Below are 26,036 nucleotides of genomic sequence, written 5' to 3' on the forward strand. Positions count from 1 at the left end.
ACTACTCCATGTTCAGCCCCTGAAGTACACCATCGAACTTTATTTTAATTAAGACAGACGAACAAAAAGAATCAAATATGACAAAATGAAAGATTTTCAATATTTTTATCCAAACGTAATTGTTAACATAAAAAATAAACTGATCAATGTCAGAGACTATTGATCAAACTCAAAGATGTTTTCAAATATTCTGTGAGGTTTTACAAAATCTTCCTCCTCCTCTTCCTCTTCCTGCTCCACAACAGCAGACCCTTTCACCAGCAGGTCCTCGCCATCCTCCTCCAACCAGGTCACTCCCACTCCTCCATAGGGCCACTCCTGCTCCGTCACTTCCCCCACAGAGACATCAGAGATACGTGGCGTAGGCTCGCTCTCAGTCGTCTCAGCTCGAGGTGCTGCTGTCGTCATGGTGATGAAGGCGGAGCTCTTCCTCCTCTTCTGGTAGGACGACGGTTTCACTTTGGGCTCAATCTTCCACGGTTTACTGCTGATTATTTTGGTCTCTATGATCAGAAGAAGTGTTTTTTTAGAACATGCACATCTAACTCTATAGAGCAGTTTGATCTCAAGAGGGCCACAGTTTTTATGAAGGAAAACCAGTCATTTCAACATTATTGTGCCCTAGTTTACACTTCTACGTACACAACAAAACAACAATACTAAAGCAATAAGTGATAAATAATCAGAATTCCTTTATTAATCTCAGGAGGAAATTGCTTTTGTTACAGCCACAGAAAAACATCTCAAATAAAAGAATAAAAATGTTAAAGACAAAAGAAAGAATAAACAATAAATAAGTGTATAATTAAGTAAAAGACTGTTAAAAATAGGGATCAGAAACGCACATTACAGTAGTAGAAAAAAGTAGGATAAATAATAATGATTCAGATATTTACAAAAATAATACAAATGTGATTTAGATACTGTATGTACAACAGTCAAGCTGTGAAGTTACAGTGATAAATATCAGTCCCAACAGGATCTACACTTTACATTTCTGAGATTTTATGTAATAATTTGAGGAAAATTTAAAGATTTTGTAATTATTTTGAGTTTCTTTCCAACAGTTTAACATTAAAAATGCAATATAAGCAAATATTGTTGAGTTTGATTCATGATTAATTTTTACTTTATCCTGTGGGCTGAATCAGATGCTCTAAAGGGCCAGATTTGGCCTCAGGACCATGAGTTTGAAACGTGCTATAGAGTTATTTCAACTAATTTTAAGAACGTCTCACGCACTTCGGTCTCAAATTTTTTTTAAATTAATTCCAATTGTTCCTTATTTATTCATGAGGCACACTGTACATTTTTACCTTCAGCTTCTATTATCTCAGGAACTACAGCACATAGGAAAGGTAAATGTGGTACAGTAATACCGAAGTGTGTGAATTATTTGTTGAAAAGACACAGAACGATCCTATAGCAGACATAGGCAACTGGTGGCCCGGGGGCCACATGTGGCCCTCGATTTAATTTTATGTGGCCACCCAAAGTAAACAAATAAAACAGAAAAACACATAAAAGATAAAGAATACATTAAAAATGACAAAGAATTACAACATTGCAGGAAAATACAGTAAAAAACTAAAAAAAAAGCAACACAGAAAATACTCCAAAAATAAACAGAACAACAGAAATACACAGAGACTCTAAATAACACAAAGCGACAACAGTAATACACAAAATTTTCAAAAAAAAAACATAAAATAGCAGCAAAAATTCACAATATGACGCCAAGTAAACATATTTTTCCGGAAAAATACACAATAGAACCACAAAAATGCACAAAATGCCTCACAACGAGCAAGACAACAAACATACACAGAATGACAGAAAAACACACAAAATGACTAATTATATATATTTGTTCTTTCCTGTAATAATGGTCAGATCGCTCATTATTTTAAATGTTGATCATGTGACCCTCTGATCAAACAGACATTTTTTTGTGGCCCCGCTGTGATAATAGTTGCGTACCTCTGTTCTATAGATAGATAGATACTTTATTCATCTCCAAGTGTTGACGCTTGCATTTGGACTCACCTGCAGACGCTGCAGAGCGACACGTGGAGTCACAACAGGAACACACGGAGTTCAACCCAAACAGCTCCACCCATCTGATGACACAAGACATTATATTTCAGCCCCATAGACTTTACTCCTATTGGCTGCCTGAACTAGAAACCCACCGTTTAGCGTTTGTGTCATAGTTGCAGGACTTAGTGGTGTGTGTTGGGACGTAGCTGCCCACTGACATGGTGCAGTGCATGTAGAGGTGCTGCACAAACAACACCAACATGAGGATACGCAGAGACACTGGAAATGAGTTTTACTGGAGCTGTATTTTACAGACGAATCAGATATGACCTCTTAATGTGTGCAGAAATTAAATTAAAAAAAAATCACAAGCCTTTCTGGAAGTCTTTAAATCTAAACTGATTATACCATCATATGCTGAGAAATAGAACAAAACGTATTTTCAATAGGAGGGAAAGGTCAATGGGTCATTGAACGTCATTTCAACAAATGTCCAACGCACTTCAAACTTACATTTCTGAATTTTTTTTACCAATTGTTCTTTAATTATTCAATATTCACACTGAAAATGTATAGTTTGATCTGATGAATACTTTTATAGATATTGACAATGCAGTGAGCGGGGGGGGGTCCTTATTTTTCTTCCATTTTCATCTTCCAATATCTCAGGAACTACAGCACATAGGAAAGATAAATGTGGTATGATGATGATATTGATTTTGAAGGAAAAATGCCCCAAAAAAAAAAAAAATTTAGAATATCAAAAATAAATGTTTTTCTGAGGCAATGGTTTTTATATTTTTTATGTTACTAGTAAAAAACTGATTAGACACAGAGCCAAACAATAACCTCATGTAAAGAGTTAAAATATTCACCAGTGGTGAAATAACCCAAAGATGTCATAAAGAAAAAATGTTTTATATCCCGATAAAGATTAACATTTATACTTTTTTCTTACGTTCCCACATATAGTTATTGACCAATGAAAATAGTTTAAAATAAAAGTATATGTTCATATTTCCAGTGTGTGAGTCTAGAACCAATGCATATCTGTGACTAATCATTAGTGATGTGAACAGTCTATGTTCATAGCTCTAAGCTGATCACATTACAGGGAGCTGAGACATATGCTAAGTAGTTTACTGTAGACCCAAACATGTTCCAGACCCAAACACACACTGACTTAGTGACTATTTAGAGGAGCTGACATGTCCACCAGATAGGATGTATAGCAGATCTATTTCTGTAGGTGGAGCTTATTACTATACTATATTTACCTTTATATGTGATGGAGGTACAGACATATTGGAAGATGAACATGGAAGAACAATAAGGACACACCCCCTCACTATATTATCCATATCTCAGAAATCAGATCAAAACATTTAGTGTGAATATTGAATAATTAAGGACGAATTGATAACATTTTCAGAACTTTTTTAGACCAAAGTGCGTGGAATATCCTAAAAATGTGTTGAAATGATGTAGAATGACACATTTTAGTTCAACTTTCCTTTCATTTCCCTCATCAGACAAAGAGTGGGCGGAGCCTTACCTGTCCGGTCATTCCCTTAAACAAAAAGGCGTCCACTGAGAACCTGACAGCGTTGTTTTTAGACGGGATGAAGCTGGCGCGTCCGTCCTTGCTTTCAACCATACATCTAGAGAAGAGAAAAAACCTTTATCTGATTTAACCTGTGGGACGGTCTGGTCCACGTGTGTCAAACTTAAGACCCGGGGGCCAAATCCGGGCCTTCAGTGCATCCAATTCGACCCAAACATGAGTTATTGTAATACACAAATTCAATAAAGCTCCACAATATTTGCACTAGGACTCACAATTTTCCAACGCTTATATCACATGATGGCAGTAGGGCTGGGCAATATGGCCCAACACTCATATCTCCATATTTCTAGGCTGAGCTACCAGACTCTAAACATCCTGACTTTGTTATTCTTCTGCTTCTTATTGTTGTTGTGTACACTAGTTAAAATCACTACTCCTTTGTTATTCGTGAACGAATCGGGCTGAAATTTGGTAGATATAATCTATAGATGTGTACGTATCAACGCTTGGAGCTCAATTTTCAATTTGAGGCTCCAAAAGAAAAAATAAATAAAGTCGATTTCTCATTTATTTGCGAGTCAAATATTACAACGGTTGGTGGTACCAAATCATTAACACATAACAATACATAAATAGGGTCCATTTTTCAAATGACCACTCCTCTGTTAGATCTGAATGCAGTTTGGTATGAATACTAATGAATGAATATGAGACGGTTAGGGTTATTAACCCCTTTTCCAGTCATTTCTAAATTTATCGAAACATAGTCGTGTGATATATAGTTTCAAAGGCTATTCAACGTAGATTACAATTTTACCTGGAACCGAGTCATTTGACTGAATTCTCGGGAACGTGGCGAGCTATTCGGCGCAGAGACGTTCCAAGGGCTCGGTCGCAGTTCATCTGAATTTGTTTTCTAACGGAGTTCAGTGAAATTACTGAACATGTTTTCTATTGATATTGATTACTTCTATATCGCGATATATATCCTTATCATTTTATGGCCCAGGCCTAGTTTGACACCTGTGTTCCAATTGTTCCTACCCAAAGTTCTTGACGACTGTGAACTGTGGCGTGGACGTGTAGGACCTCTCTGGAGTGGCAAAGCATGAATGAATGTAGAGTCTTTCCTTGGCGGGCAGAGGAACCGTCTCAGCCTGGAAGTACATGGGCTTCCCCAGGAAGTAGGGGTCTGACGGAGAGAGACGCTCCCACTGAGCTGAAACCCCGCCCCCCACACAGCTTTAGTTCAGTTCTCCTTAGATCAAATCTGAGTTCTAAACAACGTGCGGATGAACCCTGAAGTTTTACCGTTTCGTGGCGTCAGAATAAACTTGGCTCCGTTCACCATTTGCTTGAAGACTTTTCGTAGCTGCATCTTGGGCACGTAGCCGACCTTGTAGGAGTACTGATACCTGGACTCACACGTGTTTGATTTCTGCATAAAGAACTTATTAAACCTCACACTGAATGTCATGGTCTCACCTGTTGAAATAACACGCGACGGGTAGGGTGAAGGGAGCGGATCGCCTGATTGGTCCATGGTTTGGAGGCGGGTCATAATGTAGAGTGTTGGTGTAAACTACCTGGTTGTCAACTATCTGTAAATACACCAAAACCACATTTAGTTACAACATATACACCTTACACCCTCCTTGTTTTCTGCGTGTGTGTATAATTATTATTATGTTTTTGTTTTGATGCCACTCTTGGCCTTTCTAATCCCCCTCTGGGATAAATATAATATACCAGTAGGTGGTATCAGAATGGGTTTTATCCGCCAAGTACAGTTTAAAACAGCACAAGGAATTTAACTTGGCAGTTGGTGAGAAAAACAGAGAAAGAAACAATAATAAATATAAAGGATAAATAAATATGAGGAAAAAATAAATGTGAAAACATTAAAGTTTAGATTAATCACCAAGAAAGCTCTTAAAAGTACGTAAAATCAAAACTAGAAATGGGCGATATTATTGGCTGATATTAGTCATAAATTGTTTAATCGGTTAATATTAGCAACCAACCCTACATGTTTGAGTCAAATTAATGAACGTTGGTTAATTTATGGATTTTGGAAATTTTTCCAATGATAAGAGAAAGGTGTTTATTTTTTTAAACTGCTCTAGAATCAATATACTGATCTGGATCATTCACCAAAACCTGATCACTTGTTCCTCATCCCATTCTGGATATTTAATCAAAATCCATCAATACGTTTTTGAGTCGTTCGTAAACAAAAGTCACGTGTTTCACAGTCAGTGCCAAACATGTGGTTTTCAGTCGTGATGCACCAGATTTTCAGCTAAAAACAAAAAATGCACTTTTGGGCCATTTTTGGTTGAACGTTTTATTATTTTATTTAATATTGTGCATTGATGGAATGTCAGTGCCAAATATGTTTACATACATCTTTAATTCATGTATTCTTTGAAGCATTAATGTAGATTTATATAACTGCAATGCTTTAATTTTAGTGAGATTAGTACACAATCAGAGCAAGAACTACAACAAAACCAGTAATTTGAATAATAATTCTGGTGTATCCCTAGTTTCAGTGATATATAAATACCATTGTATACTATATTCTAAGGCTGTTCGGCCCAGGCCTCCCTTAAAAAAATCGTTTTTAATCTTATTAGAAGTTTAAATGAAAGAATATTCTGAATCAGACATAATAATGAGGTTCTCCCACCGTCCTCCTGGTCCCACACAGGCTCAGGTCGTGTTCAAAGAACAGATGTTCCTCTGAGGTTCCACTGGGGGGACAGGTCCCCATGGTGAGGTGGTCCGCGGTCCCCACCAGGTCCCGGTCCACCCGGACCCGGAGAGTCTCTCCTTCACACTCTGTCCACACCGACACACCCGGGTCTGCGTTAGCGGGCGTCGCTTCGGGGGTGTCCTCGGGGAGCAGGACCTCCCGGACCGGCTCTGGTAACGGTTCGTGTCCGGTTCCTCTGTCCGGAGAGAAGAACTCCTTCTGCACCAGGGGCTGCCACGAGTCCACGAACACCGGGAGACGGAGGTAGGGCGGCGAACGTTCAGGAAAGGGTCCGCGGACCGAGGGGTGGAGGGCGGCGACCAGGGGCCACAGGGGCCAGAGAAGCCTGAGATACATTACAGTGGATCAGAGATGTTTAACCTGGTGCACAGCTTTGTTCTTCTACCTGTAGATCAATCAGAGACACCTGGAGTCAGCAGGTGAGTGACGTCACTGACGACCAATCACACATCACAATTCAGCTTTTAAAGTATCACGGTAAAATAATAATAATAATAAAATTAAATAAAAAGGTCTAATGGTATAATTATGGTATAAAGTCATTCAAATGTGTAAAGCCCCAGACACATGGTAAAATGTAACTTTTGTGGGAACAAAATACTAAAGAATACTAATTCGTGGCCTTGAAATACAAATTTTGGTTGAAATGGAATTTTAAAAACCACAGAAATTGGGTGGAAAGGTGCAAATTACAGTGACCAAAGAAACAGTTTAAAATGTCAAATAACTGACATGATAAATGATGAATGTGGTTAAATTGGCAAAAAAATAAGCATGAAATCTGGTGAAAAGAGGTTAAAAGTGTCAATAATGGGTCAACATATGTGACGTTAGGTGTAAAAGTGATAGAAAGGGTTTATAAGTGCTGAACATGTCTGGAAAGTGGAAAAATGTGCAGAAAATGCATTGAAATGTGATGTAAAAGTGTCAGAAATGGGAGAAATGCAGCAAAAATACATTAAAAGGAGCAAAAATATGGCAATAAAAAGTGATGAAAATAGTTTAAAATATGGTGAGTTTGGTGTAGTTGCAGAAAAATGGTAAAAATAAGCAAAAATTGGCTCAAATAGTTAAAAAAATATTCCTAGTTTCTTGAAGGCATCTGTGGGTGACCCCCTCCCAGTGTCTCATGACCCCAAATCGGGTTCTGACCCCAAGGTTGAGAACCCAGTCATTGAGCCTCTGATTTGCTACACAGCTTCATAGTACAGGTCCTTTTCTCTGCCTTCTTATCGTATCTTATATTTGAACAGCTCTGAGGACAGATGACAACAGTAATATCATTTCAGTGGTTTATTTAGTTACAGTCACCAGTAAAATACACACACATAGCGTATGTGTCTATGTCTGTCTATCACTGTCTGTGTGTATCTGCTTAAACGTAAGCACAGTTATCTTCTGGGCTGGGTCCTCCTTTGTACCCAGCAGAGTCTGGTACTTATATACCGTTATATACAGTGCATAAACAGACATGATAAAATACAGAAATATCTGGCTGCAGACCTGCACTGAGATGACCCCTCTACTGTCGTGACGCGAGCCTTCCTCTTTCAAAATAAAAGTGACTGCGCCAGAAATTATGTAGTTTTCGTTTTCTATCTGGATATACTTCATTTCTGAATTTATTGTGTGTGTATAATGTTACTATGATTTATGTGTCTGCCGAAGTCCACTGTGATGACCGGAAGCCTTTCAAAATAATAGCAAGTGTACTAAACAACAAAATGAGATGAACACTTGTAAGGCTATTCTATAATCAGCTATTTTTTTTAAAAACAATCTTCTGAAAAGTTAATTCTTCTCATTTAATTAGCAAAATTAATGCCTATTTGGTTTACGGCGGGTTGCAAACAGCTTTTAGGTGCATACCGCCACCTACCCTTCCATTCTTCACAGCGGAAGACTTGGGTCATGACAGTGGAGGGGTCCTCTTAGTGCAGGTCTGCAACATAGGGTCATTACAGTGGAGGTCTGCAGCCAGACGCTGTTGGATTGATCAGTATCTGGTGATTAGACTTTGTTAACAAACAACTAGTGATGTAACGATTCACTCATCTCCCGATACAATTGGACTTAAAAAAACAAAAAACAGTAATTTCACTGTATTTAGGTCAGATATTTGTTTGGACCAGCAGAGGGCGCTGGTAACCCAGTGGTTGGTTGGCATGCAGATATCTTGCAGTGAAGAAGAGATGCTATGCTAGCAGACAGAGCTATTAGAAAAATGTGACTTTTACAGATATTCACATAATATTACAGATATATTTCGGTGCTAAAGGGGTAAGGAATCATTTATGAACATTTTTAAAAGTAGAAGGCGGCCAGAAAGAAAGTATTAGCAGATTCCACCCGCCGCCAACACTTCTGGTTAAAAAAAGTACTGCGATTGAATTTTCACAGTATCGATGTGAATCGTGATACCTATTAATCGATTTTTAACTGCCTTACCATTAATTGTTACATCCCTACAAACAACTGATGACTTCTTCCTGATGTCACATCGTGTTACTCTGTCATCAGTTTTGATATTTTGTGTCCATTTGAAAAAAGCCCTAATTTTTTTATTCAAAGCAATATTATTTCAGCCAAAGGTCAGATCTGGAGCGTTTGGTCTTCTCCTGGATGTATCATGCACAGAGCACAGTGAACAGTAACAGTGCCGTTATGGTCCAGTAGGGGGCAGCAGGCGTCACGGCCCCGTTACACAAGTGTGTGTCACAGCAGGTGTTGGTGAAGGTGAAGTTCAGTCCCATTGTGTATTTGACCCCAGTGACCCCACACATGGAGGGTAGCACACAGCTCTTCTCATATAGAACCACACGGAAGTCTCCTGATGAAGGAGGAAACCACAGAATCAGATCAGAACGGGTTCTAGGACATTTTCATTCTCACCTTTCTCCCCCACGGCCCTGCTGGACAGGCAGAGCTGACCACTCGGACACTTCAGAGGGAACTTGATGCAGTCCAGAGGAGAGATGGTGGGAAAGACACAGGTGTAGCAGAAGAGAGGAGCTGAGGATGGAACGTATGGAATGATATCACATCACAACCACTGACAGAGCTGTATCTACTGTACTCTGCTCATGTGTGGGGTGTGGAGTCAGTGTTTGAAGGACTAGCAGAAGGATTACAATGAAAGACTGCATGCTATGCTATGCTATGCTATGCTATGCTATGCTATGCTATGCTATGCTATTGGTCACAGCAACTTCAAATCTGCAGCTCTGGTGACGTCATCAAAAAGTGCAACAAGAAGAACCAGGGACAGAAGCTGTACGTGTCTCCATTACATTTCTCCTCAAAAATAAAAGTGATATTTCTGCAGTTTCTGACGTGGATTAAATCCAGTGCAGATTGAAGGTCTTGGCTTGATTTTGAGTTTCTATCTCTGGCATTTCCTAGACAATGAATCAAACCCTTAGAAACACCTTAATATGTAGAGTTTCTAGAACACTATGGGGTCTAGACCAGATGTCCAAGAAAAGTTTCCAGCCTCTCAACAGTGTTTTATTGCATTAAACAAAAACATATCCTGACATCTTCATGGTGCACCATTGCAGATACTCCCTTAAATCACTGGAATAACATCATTAGGTGATAAAACCAACTCACCTGCTGCTGGAAACCAACAGAGCAGAATCAGAGGGAAAAGCAGCGTAGACATCTCAGCTTTAATAAACCTCCAGCACCTCAAACCTTCTCAGCTTCTTCTGCATCAGATCTGAGGAATAACAGCTGCAGTTTCATCCTGAGAAGTTTCTGATAATCACATTATCCTGCATTACAGTCTGCGTCTCCGTCTGTGGAATAACATCTGGGCCCACATGTAGTTTTCTTTACTAGCCTGATGTTTCATGCCTAACCTGAGCAGCTTTATTAAATCACTGTCACTAATGGTTAACGTTAAGGAAGTCAAGTGACCATGTTTATCTCATGACTCTCGTCTGAACAGAGCTGATGTTATGAGGATCTACAGAACGCTGCATGAGAAACATTATTTATTATAAACAAAGGAAGGAAATGGGACATATAGTTCTTCATATCATGAAACAATGGAGCAGAATGAAGATCAAATAAATCAGAAGTTTATGACTAGCGCTGGGCGATATGGACCTTATTATTTTTTCACAAAATGGCGATCTACGACTTCTGTTCTTAACTCAATAGTTTTATCAGAAAGACAATTCTGGGTTAAATTTGTAGCTGCAAAATGTCACACAAGACACAATTATTAACAAACAGCTGCACAATTTGTGCCACTTTTGGCTTTTTCTCTTATAAGGGACAGCATGTGTGAGTGAGTTCTGTAGTGTCGCTTGTCTAGGGTTAGGTCTGGGTTAGAAATCTATCTAACAAAAGCAGCGACTCCTAAAACAAGTCTTTTGATAGAAAATAAGATATGAAATGAGAATATATCATTACAGGTGATATTGTAATTTAGAAATAGAAAACTAGATATATCACAAATCTCCATATATTGCCCAGTCCTATTTATGAGCTGTTAAAATCAAAATGTCCAGTGTTTATAATTGTGTTCTGTTCCCTTTTATATCTGTGAGTTTTTCTGGTTGATTTTTTTAATTGTTTTAGTCATGAATTAGTAACAAAGCTTTATCATTCAGCTTTAGAACAATTCTTAATACATGTTAAGATTTCATTTATTCAGACAATTTACTTTGATCTCCTGACATGTTTTGACTGTCAACTGCCAGTCTTCTTCAGCGGCGTCTGCTGATTACTTTGATGTGTCCTCATCTTCATTCTTTCTGGGCGTGGCCAACTCATGTGGACACATTAATTATTCTTTTTCCACAGAAATTGATAGAAATAAAGTTTTCATGTTGCAAATGTATTTATGCTTTTCTCTCGAATGATTACAATTGAAATAAATTATTTTTAATCTGTCGTTTCTATTGAGCACCGCAGGTGGCAAAAGTACTCGTCTTCAGTACTCAAGTAAAAGTTTAGATATTTGAATAAAAAAATGACTCAATAACAAAACATGAATTACCATCTTTAAAAGATGAAGCTGCTTGTATTGTTGACCTTTGACAACATGTGCAGTCAGGATAAAATAAAAAAATGACTCTGGTAAAAGTATTGATGTTGCTCCCGTACTAGAGTAAAAGTAAAAAAAGTACATGCTACTAAATGTATTTAAGTTAAAAAGTAAAACAAATGATTAAAAACAGGGTTTTTAAATCAGCAAATTCCATATCTTTGATTTATTTAAGAACTTGTAAAAAAAAACTGGTTTATGGAAACAAGTTAAATGTGTTACCTCATTATAGATAACAGTTGTAAATAAAATGTTTCAAGAAAAAAAATTGCAAATGCTCATTTAAAACCAGAGGAGCTTTGAGTTAAACATTTTTAAAAACTCGAAAATGCGTCTTTTTATGTCATGACGTCATCTTTGAATGTCTTAAAAGTAACGAGCTCCTTTTTAAATGTGAGGAGTAGAAAATACAGATATTTGTTTAGAAAGTAAGAAGTAAAAGTAAAAAGTTGCCAAAAAAAAATATACTCAAGTAAAGTAGTGATACCAGAAAGTAATGAAGTATTTGTACTTTATTACTTGTTACCTTTGCACACAACACACCGTATATATTAATGTGTGCATAATGGTCATTGCCATCTAACATCATCTTTTCTTCTAAACAACAAGAAGTAAAACTGACTAGCTGTAGCATTGTAGCATTGTAGCATTGTAGCATTGTAGCACTGTAGCATTGTAGCACTGTAGCACTGTAGCATTGTAGCACTGTAGCATTGTAGCACTGTAGCATTGTAGCATTGTAGCATTGTGTGTGAGGGTAAACAATGGCTACCCTCATCACTTGTGGTTAGTGCCAGTGCGTCGGGTCGCCCCCTGCTGGAGGACTGCAGCTACAGCTCTCTTGTCCACTTGCTGTCGCCTCATACGGACGATGGCGGCGTCCACCTGAGCCGCTGCCGTCTTTGCCCTGAGGTCGTCTAGAAGCTTCAGGCTGGTGGTCTGCAGCATGGTCAGCTGATCCTCTGAGACACGCAGACAATGACTCAGCATCGCACAGCCCTGGGACGCGCACAGGATGCAAAGATCAGTTTAGACATGTTCACACAAGCAGGGGAAGATTTTTTGAACTCATAGGCGGAGTTTGAGATCATTTCTAGGTGGGGCCAAAGAAAAAATACAGTCAAATTAAAAATATAGACCGTCTGGAGACTCGCAAGAGTTACAATGTGTGTAACATATACAATAGTGCAAAAATGAAAGGAACATAACTGATAATGTTGACTACAAAAATACGCGCTGTTTAATTATGAAAATTCATGATGAAATTTACAATATTATACATTTTTGCTGCAGTACCATACATGAAATCCTGGGGGCAGTGTCGCTTCACCATGTACATTGTGAAGAAGAAGAGCACCAAATATCTGCTGTTTCATAGACGGCATGAAGAAGAGAAGAGCTAAAAATCTGGACTAAAACCATTATTCAAAACCTTCAACCATTTCTGAGAAGAACGCTGGTTCTTTGCATCAGACAGATTCTACTTGGGTCAGCATTAATGAGCAGCAGCGGATCCAGGTTTCCTGTATTTACATGCACGGAGCTCTTCTTCATGTCAGCTATGAAACAGCAGAGTTGGAATTGTCGCCCACTGCGGTCACAGATCTTTTCGGCTCACAGATTTTGTTCATCAAATTTTGGTGAACAAAAGAGGTTTACGTCAATTTTGTAACTTTTACTGATTTTTGGATCAAACCAAAGCAGCACATGTTGTTATTTTGACTGAAAAAGCTGCTAAATGATCCTGAATGCTTCACCTCATATAGAACTATATGCACTGAAAGGGGTGATTGAAGTCATCAATGACGTCATTTCAACATGGCGGCGCACAGGCTCTCAAACGGTAAACTGGTCTAATTTTTAAAAGTTAATCAAACTAAAATAGCGCAAAATAATGTGTTTTGTTAGACATAGATCTACTAATAAGGACATTTCAAAGGTTTTAGGCCACATTTGTAAAAACAATGGAGGATCACTTAAAACAGTGCGCTGACACGCTCTGATGGCTGGAGTTAGAGAGTAAATCACGGACTGTTGAGGGACTCCCACCCAAAAATCATTCTATCCCCAGGGTTTGTGTGTGTGTGTGATTAGATCAAAGTAAAGTAGATGAAAGTCTAAAGTTTTAACACCTGGATGAGGAGTTTAGCCTCTGGGAGCCGCTGCGTTCCCTGGTGTCTCTGGTAAACCTGGACCATCGGTCTGGTGAGTTTCTCTCTGGAGAGAAGATCACTGCTGCGCTCTGGACCCTGTGGACACAAGAGCACACATCAGCACTGTGTGTGTGTGTGTGTGTGTGCGTGTGTGTGCGTGACACTAACCTGTGCTCTACCCTGGCTGTATCTGATGCTGTTCACCTCCCTCTGTTTACGGTACGTAGCGTGTCTGGTCACAGCTCGGCTCACGCTCAGATTTTGCTGCAAACAAAAGGTCAGATGTTAAACCCCGCCCCTTTCCCAGACCGATGCCCTCATGTTGAAAACCACCTGCAGGGTGACCGTCTCGGCCATTTTTTTCATCAGGCCATCGTTGACGGTAGTGTGAACCACTTCCTGTTTGGCGATGGCGTCGGTTAGCATCAGTCGGAGCTTCTGTCTCAGCTGCTGTGATTGGCTGACGGCCAGCGAGGACATCTGGAGAGCCTGGTTACACTCTGAGAGAGAATACAACTTAGATGGAGTCAGTTTTCAGCTGATGTTGCATTCTGTACTTTATCACAGCATCCTTTAAACCAGGGGTTCTCAACCTTGGGTTTAGGACCCCATTTGGGGTTGCAAGACACTGGGAGGGGGTCACCAGATGCCTTCAAGAAACTAAAAATATTTTAACAATTTGAGCCTATTTTTGCTTATTTTTACCATTTTTCTACAACCACACCAAACTCACCATATTTTAACCTATTTTTCATCACTTTTTCACTTCATATTTCTGCTCATTTTAATGTATTTTTGCTACATTTCTCCCATTTCTGACACATCTACATCACATTTCAATGACTTTTCTGCACATTTTTTCCACTTCCAAGACATTTTCAGCACTTATAAACCCTTTCTACCACTTTTACACCTAATGTCACGTATGTTGACCTATTATTGTTACTTTTAACCTTTTCAACATATTTCATGATTATTTTTTAACCACATACTAATTTGCAACTTTTAACCAATTTCTGTGTATTTTTAAATCACCTTTTCCACCATTTTTAGTCACTCTGAACACATTTTGCAACACATCTTGCAAGATGCAAGATGGCGCCGCGGATGGCTGCTGTGGTGTGTTGGTGCGCACTTTTTTGTCTTGTTTTTGTTGTAAAATCCGCAACTGGCTTCTCTTATTCAATAGAAGAGCTCTTGAATGTCAGGGCAACAACCCCGAGAGATTTATTCCCCACTTTCATCGCTTCCTCTGTGGATTTACTGGACATTTTACTCAAAGGTGCGCTCACCTTTGCTCACGCAGTGAAGCGCCGGAGGAGAGGAAAAAGACCTGGTGCGCTTGTGCGCCTCCGCCAGCGCGGCCGACGCACACCGTTACCGGGGATATTCCTCTCTAACGTGCGCTCACTGTGTAACAAAGTGGACGAACTCCACCTGCTGTTGGGTAGAAACAGAGACTTCTCCTCATCTTCTGTTCTGTGCTTCACGGAAACGTGGCTGTGTGGAGCGGTACCGGACTCTGCGCTGCAGTTGGCCGGCTTCCAACTTCACAGAGCGGACCGAGACGCGGAGCTCACCGGGAAGAAGAAAGGTGGAGGAATCTGCTTTTATGTGAACAGTAACTGGTGTAACGACGTGACAGTGATCCTCCAGCACTGCTCTCCTCACCTGGAATCCTTTATTATCAACAGCAAACCCTTCTATTCTCCCCGTGAGTTCGCTTCATTCATCCTGGTTGGCGTGTACATCCCACCGTCAGCTGATGTGCGCGAGGCACAGCGCACACTCGCCGACCAGATCCTGTGCATGGAGCGGACCTACCCGGACTCTTTTATCATTGTGCTTGGTGACTTTAATAAAGGGGACCTCTCACACCAGCTCCCCAAATATAGACAATTAATTAAATGTCCGACCAGAGAGGAGAAGACACTGGATCACTGTTACACCACACTAAGCAGTGCTTATCACGCCGTTTCCCGTGCTGCACTGGGCCTATCGGACCATTTGATGGTCCATCTGATTCCTTCATACAGACAGAGGCTGAAGCTCTGTAAACCTGTGGTGAAGGAATCTAAACAATGGACCAGTGAAGCAGTGGAGAAACTCCAGGAGTGTTTGGACTGTACTGACTGGGATGTTTTCAGGTCTGCGAACAGTTCTCTGGATGAGTTTACAGACGCTGTGACGTCCTACATCAGCTTCTGTGAGGACAGCTGTATTCCATCAAAGACCAGGGTGAGTTATAACAATGACAACCCCTGGTTCACAGCTAAGCTCAGAGGGCTGAGGACAGACAAAGAGGTCGCTTTCAGGAGTGGAGACAGAGCCAGGTACAGAGAGTCGAAGTACACGTTTGAAAAGGAGGTGAGAAAAGCCAAACGTTTGTACTCAGAGAAGCTACAATATCAGTTCTCTGCAAATGACTCGGCTTCTGTCTGGAGAGGGCTCAGGCAAATTACAAACTACAAGCCCAGAGCCCCTGCTGCTGCTAACGACCTCTGCCTGGCCAACAGTCTGAATGAGTTCTATTGTAGATTTGACAGACAATGGGACAGACCTGACTCCAACCCCCCTCACACCTCTGACCAGCCTCACTCCAACACCTTCACCCCCCACATCAAAGCTACAGTTTCACCCCAGCTGCCTACAGAGGCTCTCTCCCCTATCTTCCCCCCCTCCTCCCCCCCTCCTACAGAGACACCTTTCTCCATCAGAGAGAGAGATGTGAATAGACTTTTCAGGAGACAAAACCCCCGTAAGGCTTGTGGACCGGACTCTGTCTCTCCCTCTACCTTAAAGCACTGTGCTGATCAGCTGTCTCCAGTGTTCACAGACATTTTTAACACCTCACTGGAGACATGCACCGTACCAGCCTGTTTGAAGGCCTCCACCATCGTTCCTGTCCCTAAAAAGCTGAGGATCACAGGACTTAATGACTACAGACCCATCGCTCTGACATCTGTGGTCATGAAGTCCTTTGAACGCCTCATGCTCTCCCACATCAAGGACATCACCGACCCCCACCTGGACCCCCTGCAGTTTGCCTATAGATCCAACAGGTCAGTAGACGATGCTGTAAACCTGGCTTTTTTTTTTCTCCACTTCATCCTCCAGCACCTGGACTCCCCAGGCTCCTACGCCAGGATCCTGTTTGTGGACTTCAGCTCTGCTTTTAATACAATAATCCCAGCTCTCCTTCAGGACAAGCTTTCCCAGCTGAACGTGCCAGACTCCACCTGCAGGTGGATCACAGACTTCCTGTCTGACAGGAAGCAGCACGTGAAGCTGGGAAAAACCATCTCTGCTCCCCGGACCATCAGCACTGGATCTCCTCAGGGCTGTGTTCTTTCTCCTCTGCTCTTCTCCCTGTACACCAACAGCTGCACCTCCTCTCACCAGTCGGTCAAACTCCTGAAGTTTGCAGACGACACGACCATCATCTGTCTCATCGCTGATGGAGATGAGTCCGACTACAGGTGGGAGACAGACCGGCTGGTGTCCTGGTGCAGCCAGAACAACCTGGAGCTCAATGCTTTAAAGACAGTGGAGATGATAGCAGACTTCAGGAAGAACCCAGCCCCCCTCACCCCCCTCACCCTGGGAGACTCTACAGTGAGCTCTGTAGAGTACTTCTGCTTCCTGGGGACCATCATCACTCAGGACCTCAAGTGGGAGCTGAACATCAGCTCCCTTATCAAAAAAGCTCAGCAGAGGATGTACTTTTTGCGGCAGCTGAAGAAGTTCAGTCTGCCAACAAAGATGATGGTGAACTTCTACAGCTCCATCATCCAGTCCATCCTCTGCTCCTCCATCACCATCTGGTACGCTGCAGCTACGGCCAAGGACAAGGCCAGACTGCAGCGTATCATCCACTCTGCAGAGAAGGTCATCGGCTGCAATCTGCCCTCCCTCCAGGACCTGTACGCCTCCAGGATTTTGAGGCGTGCAGGAAAGATTGTGGCCGACCCCTCCCACCCCGGTCATAAACTGTTTCAATCTCTCCCTTCTGGTAGGAGGTTTCGGTCCATCAGGACCAGAACCTCCAGACACAAAAACAGCTTCTTTCCCTCTGCCACCATCCACATGAACACACCCCAAGTCACCCACTGAACCCCCCCCCCCCCCCCACCCGATCACCACCTCCACCAGCTTGATACCTGCTGCACTGTATATATATATATTTATATTTATATTTATCCTATTTATCCTTTATTCTCTATCTATCCTTTATTTATCCCTCATCCTTTATATTTATCATTATTATTATTATTATTGTTGCTGGGTTGTGCTTTGTTGTTCTGTTTTTATTTCTTTTATTTCTTTTTGTTGCTTGTTTTGTGCACCAACCACCAAGTCAAATTCCTTGTACTGTCCTCAAAACTGTACATGGCAAATAAAACATTTCTGATTCTGATTCTGATTCTGATTCTGATTTTATTAGTGATTAAAACCATGATTTCCATCTTTAAGATGACTATAATAATAATAATAAACGTTCCTGGATAACAGTGGATATTATTCAGATGAATAAATAAATGTGGTTATCACAGATTCATAGAACAATGGACCATCATTTTACTGACTTTATGGATGGACCCCAAAATCTCTCCCCTTTATTCCCCCTTATAGATGGTCCTGTCTCCACATGACTGTTCTTCAATGTTCATGTCTGTGTTTAACCACCTTCAGCTACAGTGGGGGTCCCTGCTCTCTGGAACCTTTATTTTGGAGGTTGCGGGGCTTAAAAGGTGTGAGAACCACTGCACTAAACATCTGTGTGCATGTGTTTGACTCTTTCGTCTCTTTTTAATCTCTGTTAAATTTTCATTTTGAACCATTTCATTTCATGTCTTTGTGAGTATATTTGCAGACATTTCTTGTGTCTTGTTGTGTGTATGTTCTGGAACAGAGTGTGGGCTCACTGTATATATTGAGAATTAGATTATTATTTTCATTATATTGTAAATATTGTGAATACCTGCCCATTTGTTGTTGCTTTTGTTTTTGTTGTATGGTAATTATTATAGTATTATTTTGTTATTATCATTATACGCTCAGTATTCATGTTTCATTTCTTTATTCTCATGTTTTCTTTGACTCTTCTTGCTGCTGTGGAGATGATATTCTTGGTGTGTGTTTTATCACCGGGTGTGAAGGGGCTGATGGGGTCAGTTTTCTCAAAGGTCTGAGAGTCGTTCTTAGCTCCAGTGGAGCCGCTGCAGGGCGTCAGCTCCAGGACCAGAGCCCTCTCTGAGGCACAGGCCTGAAGCCTCCTGCTGCTCTCAGCCAACGCCTGAGGAGACGACACACATCATTTTAACTAAGGCTGTGCAATATGACGATAAAAAACACGATGTAACCATCTATCCAAGCAAAGTAGCTGCAAATGTTAGCATTAATTTATCTCCTTTTAAATAATAGAACCTAACCAAACCTCTACTATCATATATGATCTTTGATGGAATCAAATTCACTACAGGTACGGTTTTAAACCATAGCAGTGGACATTATTGTAGGTTTTTGCGCCCCCTGGTGGCATTTCAACAGTTACATTTACAAACAGTATATGAAGCAAAAGTCACAAATATTCCTTCATTGTGAAGATTCTTAAAGGAGAAGTAGCATTTATTTTAAGATAAGTTTTAAAACCTTCCACAAACACTAATTCTCTGTGTAATATTCTCTGCACTGGACTTTTACACTGTGATATAAATGATCCATATCTTGGTAAATTCTCGTGAATCTACTCTTTTCTGTATTGATATGAAAGAATTGAAGAGCAATCAGGTTTTTTTGGGGGGCGGGAAAATTGATCAGTCTATGTGAAGTTATAGAAAATAATAAAGCCTTATTATATTAAAAAAAAATGAGTAGCTTTAGTCACAACTTTTGAAACAATATTTGGAAAAAGCTGCTGCAAAATCAGGCGTTTTAGGACGTAACAATTACAGAATAATAGAATATATAATGAATAGCAATTTTCCATTCATCACATGTAATTTTAAGGAAGAAATACTATATTGTGACATAGTATGTATATACAGTATATATATATAGATGAACCTGTGGACTATATATATACTGTACGTACCTGTAGCTGGCTCAGAGACTCTCCTAGTGCTGCCTCCAGGTCGTGTTTCAGTGAAATCAGCTGTTTTCTCTCCCATTGCAGCAGGAAATCAGCCCCATCTTCTTCCTGCTCACAGACGCACATGTGAGTGAATATGAGGCGCCGCTTGTGAAGTTGCACACGCTAAAACAAACAGCAACATTAAGCAACAAAGCATGTTAAAAAAAAACATACGTGAATTTTTTTTTTTTTACATTACTTTTGACCAGATTTACAACTTGTGAAATTTGTGATATTTATTTTTCTTGTAAAAAATATGTCAATGTTAAATCTAAATATTAAATTTAAATGTTAAATATTAAATCTAAAGGCTAAATCTTAAATCTAAATCTTAAATGTTTAATCTAAGTGCCATACATTTATTTTCAGACCCACTTGTTGCTGTTTTCAGGATGGCGGGGTGAATCTAAATGTTAAATCTGAGTGTTTGTGCCAATGACCTTTTTTTTGGTACTTCTGGTGTTTTTGCATATTGACAAAATAATTTTTTTAACATTTAACATTTAGATTGAACATTTAATATTTAGATTCAGCATTTATATTTAACAACTAATGTTTAAATTTAACATTTAGATCGAGCATTTAGATTTAGATTTAAAATTTATATTTGAATGTAACATTTAAATTTATCATTTAGATTTAGATTTAAAATGTATATTTCAATGTAACATTTAGATTTAAAATTTAGATTTCACATTGACATTATATTTTACAAGAAAAGTACATTTCACAAATATTGCTGTAAATCTGGTCAAAAGCAACGTAAAAAATCACATATGTTTCTTTAAACGTGGTTTGTGGCTAAATGTTGCAAAAAAAAAAGTTGCTTTTGATTTTAGCATGCGCAACTTTACAGTCAGCGCCTCATAAATGAATGCAAACACACACGTACAGACTGCTGAGTCATTGTCCTCATGCAGCATCTCTGCTCTGAGCTCCTCCTGTTCACTGTCAGACTGGTCCTGATGCTGCTCAGCATCTTCTCCACGTGACTCCGTTCTCTCTCCAGCTTCACGCCCTCCTCGCTGACCACGCCCACCTGTCTGCGTAGACGACCTTCGACCTCACGGACCCTCCTCATGTAGCCCCCGGCCACGGCTGAGCTGGCCCCGGCACACAGCTCCCGTAGGAAGGGAGGAGGGAAAGGAGCCACGGAGGTTCTGGTGGAGCTGCTGGGGACCTGAGGAAGAACAATTTTCATTTATGTCTTTTGACTAAAACGCAATTTAATTATTCCAGCAAGTTGATTTTGTGTCTTCTTTTTGAATAATTTGTTAAGATTTTCTTTTATTCAGACAACTTTTTACAGGAAATGTTCCAACTGCCAGTCTTCCTCAGAGGTGTCTGCGGATCACTTTGATCCGTCCATGACTTCCGTGTAGTAATTAGCAGTTAATTTTGCCTTATTTTGAATAATATGTCAGTCTTCTTGGGGGGCTCTTATTTTGAAATGCTACATCACATTGATGTGAATGTTTGTGGGTGACATCCTGGGATGGGCTATTAATCTAAAGTGGAATGGTGCTGTAATATTATGGTGATTACAAAATCTGAGCATTAATACTGGAAACAACAAAGTGTTTTTAAACTAATTTTGTGTGTTTTTCTCTCATTCTGTGCATGTGGGAGACAGACCAGCTGGTGTCCTGGTGCAGCCAGAACAACCTGGAGCTCAACGCTTTAAAGACAGTGGAGATGATAGCAGACTTCAGGAAGAACCCAGCCCCCCTCACCCCCTCACCCTGGGAGACTCTACAGTGAGCTCTGTGGAGAACTTCTGCTTCCTGGGGACCATCATCACTCAGGACCTCAAGTGGGAGCTGAACATCAGCTCCCTCATCAAAAAAGCTCAGCAGAGGATGTACTTCCTGCGGCAGCTGAAGAAGTTCAGTCTGTCAACAAAGATGATGGTGAACTTCTACAGCTCCATCATCCAGTCCATCCTCTGCTCCTCCATCACCATCTGGTACGCTGCAGCTACGGCCAAGGACAAGGCCAGACTGCAGCGTATCATCCACTCTGCAGAGAAGGTCATCGGCTGCAATCTGCCCTCCCTCCAGGACCTGTACGCCTCCAGGATTTTGAGGCGTGCAGGAAAGATTGTGGCCGACCCCTCCCACCCCGGTCATAAACTGTTTCAATCTCTCCCTTCTGGAAGGAGGTTTAGGTCCATCAGGACCAGAACCTCCAGACACAAAAACAGCTTCTTTCCCTCTGCCACCATCCACATGAACACACCCCAAGTCACCCACTGAACCCCCCCCCCCACCCGATCACCACCTCCATGATGACATTATCTGCTGCACTGTATATATATATATATATATCCTATTTATCCTTTATTCTCTAGCTATCCTTTATTTATCCCTTTATATTTATCATTATCATTATTATTATTGTTGCTGGGTTGTTCTTTCTTTTTTTTAAATGTATTTAATTTTTTTTTTTTAATTTTTTTTTATTTATTTATTTTTTTTGTTGTTGTTTGTTTTGTGCACCAACTACCAAGACAAATTCCTTGTACTGTCCTTAAAACTGTACATGGCCATTAAAAACATTTCTGATTCTGATGTTTCTTGTTATCTTGCTCATTGTGAGGAATTTTGTGCATTTCTGTAGTGCTTTTGTGTATTTTTCCTGTAAAATATGTTTTTTGGAGTCATATTGTGTATTTGAGCTGTCATTTTGCCTTTTTTGGAGTATTTTTTAGTGTATTTCTGTTGTTGTTTTGCTTGTTTTTTTAGTACTGTGGGTCATTTTTTGTGTACTTTTTTGTCATTTACTGTAATTTTGTATATTTTCTGAGTAATTTTGTGTATTACTGTTGTCGCTTTGTTCATGTGTGTTTTTGTAGTATTTTCTGTGTTTTTATCTTGTCTTTTACTGTATTTTCCTGCAATGTTGTAATTCTTTGTGTTTTTTTTAATGTATTCTTGCTCTTGTTTTGTGTATTCTGTAATTTTGTATATTTACTTTTGGGACGGAATAAAATCAGACCGAGGGCCACATGTGGCCCCCAGGCCGCCAGTTGCCTATGTCTGGCTTACATTAATCATGAATCTTAAAATGTTTCATGTATTTAAAATGTATTTATGTATTTAGTGATTTAGTATTAAATGGTCTTCTATTAATTGTGAATCACCTTTTAGCTAAAAATCGGTTTGTTTATGCTTTTACCGTAATGCTTAGTCTACGCGTGCAGTGAAATATAGTTACCCCCACTGTGGCTCCGGTTCTTTGGCCGATGGCCGCCATGCTCTCCTCCGCTGACCGGGCTCCCCTCCCCTTCTGCGGTCTCCTGGTCCCGGAGATTGTCCCGGAGCTCCGGCCCGACCAACTGCTCCGACTCTGCCGGACCAGGAGCTCCGCCCTCCGGATAGACTGGAGCGTTGCTTCGCTCCAGGACGGAGGTCCGATAGTGACCGAACCAAGAGGAACCGTTTTCACCTGCATGTCCGTCTCACCTCAGGCTGTGTTTGGGTCGTCTCCATGGTAACATGACCCACGAAATGTTACCTGGCGAGCACAGTCGGAAGCGCATGAGGGTCGTTGGTTCGAGCCCCACGTTGGGCGTTGACCTTTTTCTTCGTTGTTTTTTGTTGGGAAATACAAAATAAAAAGAAATCTGAGCACTACAATATTAAAATAACATTTCAAAAATAACGTGGTAATTTCATGAGAATAAAGTTGTAATCTTTCTAGATTAAAGTCGTAATATTTCTAGAACAAAGTCGTCATTTTACGAGAATAAAGCCGTCATTTTATTAGATTTAAGTTGTAATATTTAGAGAATTAATTCGTAATCTTATGAGAATAAAGTCATAATATTTCAAGAATATAGTCGTAATAATTTGAGAAGTCGTAATTTTAAAAGAATAGTTGTAATTGTTTTAAATTAGTCATATTTTTCTAGATTAAAGTCATAATTTTATTAAAACTGTAATTTTTCGAGATTAAAGTAGTATTGAAAATAAAGTCCTCATTTTATGAGAATAAAGTTGTAATATTTCGAGAACAGTCATAATTTCCGAGAATAAATTTGTAATATTTTGAGGCTAAAGTCGTAATATTTCAAGAATATAGTCATCATTTTATAAGAAATAATTCGTAATTTTATGAGAATAAAGCTATAATTTTATTAGATTAAAGTTGTAATATTTCGAGAATAAAATCATAATTTTATGAGAATAACTGCACTTTCTTCAGACTCAGATGATCTGTTAGCTGATGAGCAACAGGAAGGAAAAACGTCCGGCTTCCTCTGGTGAAGAGTCGACGAAGGCTGGAAGATTAACTTTATGGTGCAGGGGTTCGCAACCTTGGAGTCAGGACCCCATTTGGTGTTGAGAGACATTGCGAGGGGGTCGCCAGATGCCTTCCAGAAACTGAGAATATATTTTTTAAACAATTTCAGTTAATTTTATCCTTTTTCTGCAACTACACCAAACTCACCATATTTTAACCTATTTTCATCACTTTTTCTTGCCATATTTTTGCTCCTTGTAATGTATTTTTGCTACATTTCTCCCATTTCTGACACATCTACATCACATTTCAAAGCATTTTCTGCACATTTTTATCTACTTTCCAGACATGATCAGTACTTATAAACCATTTCCATCTCTTTTACACATAATGTCACATATGTTGACCATTATTGTCACTTTTAACCTCCTCACCATCGTTCATGTTTAATTTTGCCATTTTAACCAAATTCACAATTGGTCACGCCCATTATTTGCCAGTTTAAACTAATTTTCACTACATTTTTAAATTCTATTACCCACAATTTGCAACTTTTAACCAATTTCTGTGGTTTTTAAAATCCCATTTCACCACCTTTTCCACCATTTTTGGTCACTTTGAACCATTTTATTAGTGATTAAAACAAGGATTTCCATCTTTAAGATGACTATAATAATAATAAACTGAATTTTGGTCCATATCGACCAGCCCTAGTAAACAACGGGCTTCTGTTGCTCAGGTTATTTTAACATAAATGAATATTTCCTGATGAGCTAATAATAAAGTCTGAAGACCAGCAGTAAGAATTGTGTTTGCTTTAATGTGAATAAACACATGAATAACCCTGTCATTTAGTCCCAGGACCACCAGAACCACCAGAACCACCTAGGACTCTCCTCTGAGCACCGACACCAGCTCCCCGCTCTCCTTCAGCTCCTTCACTATGTCCAGACCCCCTATCAGCTCCCCCTTGACGTAGAGCTGGGGGTACGTGGGCCAGTTGGAGAAGGTCTTCAGACCCTGTCGGACCTCCTCGTCCTCCAGGATGTCGAAGGTGTCGTAGTCCACCTGGGTGGCATTGAGGACCTCCAAGATCTGCCTGCTGAAGCCGCACCTCGCTGTCTCCTTGTTGCCTTTCATGAACAGCATCACAGGGCTGCGGTTGATGATGGTCTTCAAGCGGTGGTCCAGGGTCTGGGCCTTGGGGCAGGTATTCTCCAGCTCTCCGGACTCGGCCAGCTCCTTAACGATGTCCAGGCCTCCAATCAGCTCCCCGTTGACGTACAGCTGGGGGTAGGTGGGCCAGTTGGAGAAGGTCTTCAGACCCTGACGGACCTCGTCGTCGGACAGGATGTCGAAGCTGCTGAACTGGATGTTGTGTTCTTTCAATAGAGCCACGATCTGCCTGCTGAAGCCGCAGCGGGGCTCCTGGGGGGCCCCCTTCATGAACAGCATGCAGGGGGCCGCGTTGATCAGCTTCTTCAGGCGCTGGTCCAGGTCTGACCCACCCGGACCCTCGCTGGACCCACCCCCGGACCCCCCGCTGCCCGCCAACCGCTGCACCTTCCGGGTCAGCTCCGCAGCGTGGGCCCCGTCCAGCCGCTCCAGCTGCTGCCCGGCCCGGAATAAGAGGAAGGTGGGCACGGAAGACACCTCGTAGCGCTCCGACACCTCCGGAACCGCCTCAGCCTCCACCTTCAGGAAGGAGGTGTGCACATGCTCCTTGGCCAGCTCCGCCATGACGTCATTCATCTGCCCGCACTGAGGAGCCCACGAGGCGTGAAAATGGACCACCACCAGTCGGTTACCGGCACCGGACACACAGTCAGCGAACTGCTGCTCAGACGTTACATCCACAAGGTTCGCCATGTTTGTTTCACCCACAACAACAACTTCCGGCTTCCGCTTCCCTCTGGTTTACTGGTTTCTTCAAACCTTGGGTTCACTGCTGCCACCTACAGGACGGGAGTGGAGTGACAGAATAACATTACAACTACTGACTGTTTTCTTTGATCACTATTAAAATAAATTACTAAATGCGTTAAGTAATTAATTTATAA

General features: G+C 40.7%; 3 protein-coding genes across 4 annotated transcripts; all 3 read right to left on the minus strand.

Moving 5' to 3' along the window:
* Positions 1 to 156: 156 nt before the first annotated feature.
* Positions 157 to 6,722, minus strand: zp3d.2 (zona pellucida glycoprotein 3d tandem duplicate 2). The gene is made up of 8 exons (XM_028470419.1): positions 6,300 to 6,722; positions 5,093 to 5,208; positions 4,919 to 5,022; positions 4,652 to 4,826; positions 3,596 to 3,701; positions 2,193 to 2,281; positions 2,047 to 2,120; positions 157 to 503 (listed from the first exon to the last, which is right to left on the minus strand). The coding sequence occupies exons 1-8, from the start codon at positions 6,720 to 6,722 to the stop codon at positions 157 to 159; spliced, it is 1,434 nt and encodes a 477-aa protein (XP_028326220.1).
* Positions 6,723 to 11,991: 5,269 nt separating this feature from the next.
* tektl1 (tektin like 1) lies at positions 11,992 to 24,131 on the minus strand. Of its 2 annotated transcripts, none has more exons than XM_028471175.1 (8): positions 22,948 to 24,131; positions 20,624 to 20,911; positions 19,693 to 19,797; positions 18,747 to 18,894; positions 13,932 to 14,098; positions 13,767 to 13,862; positions 13,578 to 13,694; positions 11,992 to 12,444 (listed from the first exon to the last, which is right to left on the minus strand). In XM_028471175.1, exons 1-8 carry the CDS (start codon positions 23,182 to 23,184, stop codon positions 12,223 to 12,225), a joined length of 1,380 nt encoding a protein of 459 aa, XP_028326976.1. In that variant the 5' UTR covers positions 23,185 to 24,131; the 3' UTR covers positions 11,992 to 12,222. The 2 variants fall into 2 exon arrangements, with proteins under 2 accessions (XP_028326976.1, XP_028326975.1); XM_028471174.1 differs by having other exon boundaries at positions 19,693 to 19,854.
* Positions 24,132 to 24,776: 645 nt separating this feature from the next.
* glrx3 (glutaredoxin 3) lies at positions 24,777 to 25,893 on the minus strand. Its single transcript, XM_028470964.1, has one exon. It carries the CDS (start codon positions 25,843 to 25,845, stop codon positions 24,862 to 24,864), a length of 984 nt encoding a protein of 327 aa, XP_028326765.1. The 5' UTR covers positions 25,846 to 25,893; the 3' UTR covers positions 24,777 to 24,861.
* Positions 25,894 to 26,036: the final 143 nt, after the last annotated feature.

Source organism: Gouania willdenowi, chromosome 16 (genome assembly GCF_900634775.1).
Source record: "Gouania willdenowi chromosome 16, fGouWil2.1, whole genome shotgun sequence".
NCBI lineage: Eukaryota > Metazoa > Chordata > Actinopteri > Blenniiformes > Gobiesocidae > Gouania > Gouania willdenowi.